The sequence below is a fragment of the Adiantum capillus-veneris genome, chromosome 4 (genome assembly GCF_014529385.1).
Source record: "Adiantum capillus-veneris isolate H3 chromosome 4, ASM1452938v2, whole genome shotgun sequence".
Classification (NCBI taxonomy): Eukaryota; Viridiplantae; Streptophyta; class Polypodiopsida; order Polypodiales; family Pteridaceae; genus Adiantum; species Adiantum capillus-veneris.
In genome coordinates, this window is record NC_140934.1 from 144595547 (window position 1) to 144601996 (window position 6450).

A 6450-nucleotide genomic window follows, 5' to 3' on the forward strand; every position below is an offset into this window, starting at 1 on the left:
ACGTGCTATATAGCACCACCCATAGAAGACTGTAAGGGAACTGCTATGCAAAAAACGACACCAACAAAAATTTTGCACAAATGACAAAATTGCATGTAGTGGAAACGGAGGCCGAGATGAGCCCGAATCAAAAATCTGAGCAAACCAAACACTATGAGCCCACACAAAATATGTGTTGACTTGCTGAGACTTGCCAAAGCTCATAGAAATTGGAGAAAGAGCATGCATAAGCTAGAGTTGATGGTGACTAAGCCCGAGAGGACACAACCTGCTCTGATACCAATTGTTGGAATTAGGGTTGCATGAAAACACACACAACTTGGAGACGACGAAAGAAGATTAAGACACACAACAGAGTGTGTATTACTTAGAAATATAAGATATCCCTAGAGTGATCGGTGTATATACAGTGCACGGGGAAAACAACTAGCGAGGAAGAAAGAGCCCCGGTGGTCCTAATTGTGTTCTCACGCACGTCGTCTCCATCAATGTGAAGTGTACAAGTTGAGATGCAAACCGAACGTCCCTTTTCCTTGGAGAGGCACCTCGTTAATTTGAGAAGCTACAACTAATTGACCCCGTCTTTGAAATTTCCACAAATTTGAGGGGTATTTTGGTAAATTTCCCTTTAAAAAATCAATTTAGGCACAAGGAATGGTTTTCAAATGTAGGGATAGCCAATGGTTTGGGGCAGAAGCGAGGTCCACATCGTGAGCTCCACCAGCAGAGGGTTTCCTCTGCTGATTCAGCCAATTGGATAGGAAAGCGAGAAGCTGTTAAAGAACACCAGCAAGCATAGCGTCTCTTGTCCTTAACATGTCTCGCTTCATATAAAGAGCTCGCTCTCACCCTAGCCTCCATCGCACTCTAAGTTTCGGCAAATCTCGGGTATTCAGGTGAGCAGAACCTCTCTCTCTCTCTCTCTCTCTCTCTCACACACACACACACACACACACACACACACACACACACACACAACACGCACACGCACGCCCACCGTACTACTCACTACCGCGTACACGTTCTTTTATCTTTTGCAGCATTCTTGCCAAGGTTTTCTGCTTCCTCGCCGTCCTGCCTGCTCTTAAGGGTTCTAGGCGACTGGTTAAGTAATCAAGAGTTTAATGCCATTCCTTTGTTATTGCTTTGCCTCTACATATGCATTTTAGTTCAAACTATCTCCTCCCCCCCCCCCCCCCCCCCCCCCCGCCCCCTTCGCCCCCTTTTTTTTTTTTTTGCTGCTGCTGCATCTTCTTGAGCTGGGGTCTTTGAGTTATTTCGAATTTCTCTGATGGTCATCATGGTGGTGTGCTTGTTGCAGCATTTTTTATATTTACCAAGAAGGAATGTCGTCTCCAGAAGGTTTTCTGACGGAAGAACAACGTGCGCTTCTTAGATCTATGTCTTTTGGCAATAACTCGGGCTCTGAGCTGACCTCACCCAGATCTCTAGTCTCGGATCCACCCAACAAACATGGAAAAAACGGCTCTACTGCTAATGGGAAGCAAGATAAGCGCTCACATTCTGGAAAGCTGTGCAGGCCGAAGAAGGGTATGTATTTCTATCAATGTTTTGCTCCAGGGCTTACAGGGAAGCGGATGTGTAAGCACAGAATGTGTATTCAGGGGTTTCATTGTATGGTAAAGTATGGTAGGGTTTTGTAGGGGAAACTACTTTGTGTAAAAAAAAACTCTTTTAGATTATTTAAAATCGTATGGTGTGTTGTATCGCATGGAGTATTTGTATGACATAGGCATTCATACACTGTTTGGAAACTTCCTTGTGTGTGTGTTTCCCAATTCTTTTAGTCTCTTGTTTTAATTTTACACTTTGTACTTCCAAATTATGTGAAGTTGTGAACAGTTAATTTGAGCTTTGAATGCAAAACAAAAAGTTTCCAAATTCTGTTTGAAGTAGCATTAAATGTTCATGCCTAAGTGCAATCTTTTCTGAAGTATTTATGAATCCTACTTCGTCATACAGAATGTGGCTGTCTATGCCTTTTTATCAGTGATGCCCTGCTGGCTTTCTGAAAGCTGCTTTTTTCTGGCATGCAGGTGGTGCTGGTGGCAGAGGCACGTGGGGTTCAGTGTTAGAGACTGGTGGGGAGGCACGTGTTGACCGCAATGATCCGAACTATGATAGTGAAGAGGTGAATGTCAAAGTTCATAGATGCCAATCTTGATGTCAATGTCACCATCGCTAACCTTAGAGTGTCTCCTGTATTTGTCTAAGCTCTGCTTCTGATGTATTCTGTGGTGGCCTTGCTTCTTTACAGGAACCTTACAAATTGGTGACTATACCAGCTGCACAATCAATTCAAGAGTATAAAAACAAAGTAGGGCAGATAGTAGAGGAGTTTTTCTTGACTGATAACGTAGCAGAGGCAGCTGCGGATCTTCGGGACCTTGGGTCACCTATGTACCATCATTACTTTGTAAAGAAGCTCATCTCTATGTCCCTTGATAGACATGATCGAGAGAAGGAAATGGCTGCTGTGCTGCTCTCTTCTCTCTATGCAGATGTCATCAGCTCAGAGCAAGTGCTAAAAGGATTTGCAAGGCTCGTTGAGTCAGCTGATGACCTTGTGATAGACATACCTGATGCGTTGGATATACTGGCTCTCTTTACTGCCCGCGCTATTGTCGATGATATCCTCCCACCATCTTTTCTTAACTCTATTACGAAAAGCTTGCCAGAAGGGGCCAAAGGATGTGAGGTCATTCATTTAGCAGAAAAAAGGTATTTGTCTCCTCCACTGCATGCTGAAATAGTTGAGCGAAGGTGGGGGGGCTCTACTCATACAACTGTTGAGCTTGTAAGAAGTAAGATCTCTGCGCTACTCAATGAGTACATTGAAAGTGGAGATAAGGTTGAAGCCTGCAGGTGTATCAGAGAGCTGAATGTTCCCTTTTTCCATCATGAGGTAGTAAAGAGGGCATTAATACTAGCCATGGAGAAGAGGAACTCTGAAGCTCAAATTTTCTTACTTCTGAATGAAGCTGCAGATGAAGGCCTGATTACATCAAGTCAAATGTCAAAGGGTTTTACTCGTCTTGCAGATGCAATCGATGATTTGTCCTTAGATATTCTCCATGCAAAAGAACTCCTGTCTCATTTGGTCTCAAGAGCCATCAAGGATGGTTTTCTTGGTGCAGCTTACACTATACCAGTGCCGCCTGTCAAGCCGAAAGAAAATGGGGACGAGCCAGTGGCACCTGGGCTAGACCAAGTTGCCATTTTCAAGCAGAAAGCAGTGGCCGTTATCCAAGAATATTTCCTTTCAGATGATGTTGGTGAAGTTGTCAGAAGTTTAGAAGATCTATCCTCCCCTCATTTGAATGCGGTTTTTGTGAAAAGAGTGGTCACATTGGCCATGGACAGAAAAAATCGTGAGAAGGAGATGGCTTCTGTTTTGCTTTCTTCACTCTATGCTGAGGCTATTTCGGTTGAGGATGTTGCTAAAGCTTTTCTTCTTTTGCTTGGAACTGCTGATGATACAGCTCTGGACATTCCGGATGCTGCGAATGAGCTCGCTTTGTTTTTGGCCAGGGCAGTGGTAGATGATATTTTGGCTCCCCTTGACTTGGAAGAGATAAGGGAACAACTCAAACCGGACTCTTTGGGCAGTGAAATTGTCAATACAGCGAGAGCTTTGCTGGGAGCTCGACATGCAGGTGAACGCATATTACGCTGTTGGGGTGGTGGTTCTGGCTGGGCGGTGGAGGATGCGAAGGATAAAATTGTCAAGCTTTTGGAAGAGTTTGAAGCAGGTGGAGATGTCTCTGAAGCTTGCCGCTGCATTCGAGACCTTGACATGCCATTCTTTCATCATGAAGTGGTGAAGAAGGCTCTTGTAATGGCAATGGAAAAGCAGAATGACAACTTGTTGAACTTACTTCAAGAGTCTTCAAATGAGGGGTTGATTACCTTGAATCAGATGTTGAAGGGGTTTTCTAGAGTGGCAGACAGTATGGACGACCTCGCCCTTGACATACCAGATGCAAAGGATAAATTCACTAGATATGTGGAGAAGGCCAAGAGCCAAGGCTGGCTGATGTCGACATTTACCATGGGTTCAAAACCCCAGTTGCTCAGTAGTCATGACTATGTAAATGGTAGTTCCTAGAAGCTTGACCCATTTGGAAATATTTTGTGGGTAGATGTACAGGCATAAATGCTATATCTTTTTGTCAGTGCTAGTAATGCTCGGAGACTTGAGGAAAGGAAAAAGTCTCTTCTAATGTTGCAGCAGTAGAAAACAGTGTCAATATCAATTTTCACACTGTAGGTTTGTACAAGCGTTTTCCTGGCTTGGTGATTCTATGTGGTTCATGAACTAACATTTGAAATACTGGACTTTTTTTTTGGGTTTATCCTTGTCTTGCCTGATGCTGGAGGGTCTAATGTGACCTTGTGTATGTTAAACCTAAGGCCCTAAGCTTGACTTAACCTTGGCACCTGTTTCAAAACTGTGCTGCCAGAAGGCTCTATCCAACTTGCAATGCGTTCAAGGTGCCATGAAAGCTCAAATATTGTGCATCTTAAACTGCCAAGAAAGGTGGGATTTCTGTTCAAAGTTCTGACAAGTTTTCTTGTTTTGAAGCACTGCTCTACTTTCATTGGAGTGTGAAAGTATAGATCACGGAATTGAATTAAGTTATCCGAGGTTCACGAAATGACCTACATTTGCTTCCTTAACTGTCATTTGATTTGAACTTTGTAAGTCCCAAAATCAAGGTACAGGGAGTATTTTTGCTAGCATTGCTTGTTTTATGTCCTTTGGTCTTTCATAGTACGCATGATGTTTATTTTCTTGAGGGCACCGAGACGGGATATCTTGAACTAGAGCCTCACACTGAACACAGATATCATGCCATCATTGTAATTGTTGTGTGCGGAGCTTGATGGTAATGCCAGAGCGGGCATACGGATATCTCTACGGTCCTTAAAAGACTGGTAAAATGTGGTAAACAGCAGAAAAGGTAAGTTGCGTGCCAACATTGCCTTAAAGTTTCTGTTGACACTTTCAGACAGTTTTGGCAGGGCGTAATTGTTCTGCCTAGTCATGCCTATTCCGGCCTGTTCCCGTTTGGAGAACATCTCCATCTTTGGGGCTGCTTTGATTTGATACTTCTCAACGGGCTGAATTTGGCCTTTTTCTGTAAGTGATTTTGACCGCAAGACTGGATTGCAAACATGGATGGGCTTTTGAAGTCATTTCACACAGCAGGAGTCTAGAGGGATGGAAGATAGACATGCATTATTGCTTGTTGGTTCGTGTAGAGGAGACTATCATTCAAAGAACAGTAGAGTTTTCGTAAAAGATAGACCTATGAGGCATTCTGGTATGCCATCTTTCTATTTTATGTTGGGTCACAATTTGTTTTTGTAGATGGTAGCACAAGCTTTGGGACAATTGATGGGCACCTTCAAGCTTTTCCTGCATGGTTTTGACATATTTTGAGCACATTTGAGTGGGGATTTGAGGCAGGATTTACAAGGAGAAGAAAGTGGTGTTAGTGTCAAAAGATTGATAGAATCCTTGCTTCAGAGTTGGGGGATTAGAGCTCTTGTGGAAGTGCACTTGCTTGTAATCGAAGAGGTTGGATGTTCTTGTTGATGTCAATGCAATGGGTTCAATCTGACTATTTGTTTCTTAAAAGTTGTGTGATCATGTGTATTGTGGGCCTGGTCATTTAAAAGCATTCTTCAGGCTAGTTCTCTAACTTATATTGCCTAACCCTGTTCTAAAAGCATTTTCAAGTAAGTTTGTATCTATTTTTTTGTTCAGAAATTCGACAAAGAAGGGAGAGTTATTTTGGCAAATAAGAGAGAGATATTTTTTCTCTCATCACTACTATATTGTTATTGGGTGTTCTAGGGTTCACATGTATGTGACACGGTTCATGATTACTCCCGATTCTTTCTCATCCTTCGCTTTGTCCTTGAACCAATCTTTGGATGATTGGTGGTTAGGGATTCAAACTTGAGGAGTGGGTGTCTTTATAGACGTGCGATATATGGTTGTACCCTTTTTGCAACTGTCTCTACAAACATAACTACCTTGTCATCTTTATCCACTATGTTTTCAATGTATGCTAGCTATGCATATGGGCTTTTGACCCTATTGATGAGGCTTTTCGAATTCTCTCTACCAACCATATTTAAGTCTTAGCCCTTTGCCTCGGCTCCAAATTGGTTCTCCAATACTTGCCATGCTTACATCATCAGAATAATGGATGAAATGAATATAAAAGGCAATGAGGAGTAGAACTAAGGCTTGTGCACTCTTGACTCTTGGATCAGGCTACGGGTGTTGAGGCTCTCCTTTCTCATTCTATTCTTTACTAGGTGGCTCGACCAAGTTCCATCAATTTTTCTTCATTAGGTGGTCTTTGCGTTTTATGTGCCATGCATGAAAGCCAATGCCTTCGCCTTTGAACTTTT

At 42.8% G+C, this 6450-nt stretch overlaps 1 protein-coding gene across 3 annotated transcripts; it reads left to right on the top strand.

Annotated features, from left to right (window-relative positions):
* Positions 1-739: 739 nt before the first annotated feature.
* Positions 740-4374, top strand: LOC147460111 (MA3 DOMAIN-CONTAINING TRANSLATION REGULATORY FACTOR 3-like). Of its 3 annotated transcripts, none has more exons than XM_086511234.1 (4): positions 740-896; positions 1322-1551; positions 2058-2152; positions 2279-4374. In XM_086511234.1, exons 2-4 carry the CDS (start codon positions 1347-1349, stop codon positions 4127-4129), a joined length of 2151 nt encoding a protein of 716 aa, XP_086367360.1. In that variant the 5' UTR covers positions 740-896; positions 1322-1346; the 3' UTR covers positions 4130-4374. The 3 variants fall into 3 exon arrangements, with proteins under 3 accessions (XP_086367360.1, XP_086367362.1, XP_086367361.1); XM_086511236.1 differs by lacking the exon at positions 740-896 and adding an exon at positions 957-1104; XM_086511235.1 differs by lacking the exon at positions 740-896 and adding an exon at positions 960-1109.
* The last annotated feature ends 2076 nt before the right edge of the window (positions 4375-6450 follow it).

Bases quoted from the DNA above. Each gene is read 5' to 3' on its own strand.
- LOC147460111 (XM_086511234.1), top strand. From the start codon at position 1,347: ATGTCGTCTCCAGAAGGTTTTCTGACGGAAGAACAACGTGCGCTTCTT. The intron at 1,552-2,057 runs GTATGTATTTCT...TCTGGCATGCAG, and splicing joins GCTGTGCAGGCCGAAGAAGG to GTGGTGCTGGTGGCAGAGGC. The intron at 2,153-2,278 runs GTGAATGTCAAA...GCTTCTTTACAG, and splicing joins CGAACTATGATAGTGAAGAG to GAACCTTACAAATTGGTGAC.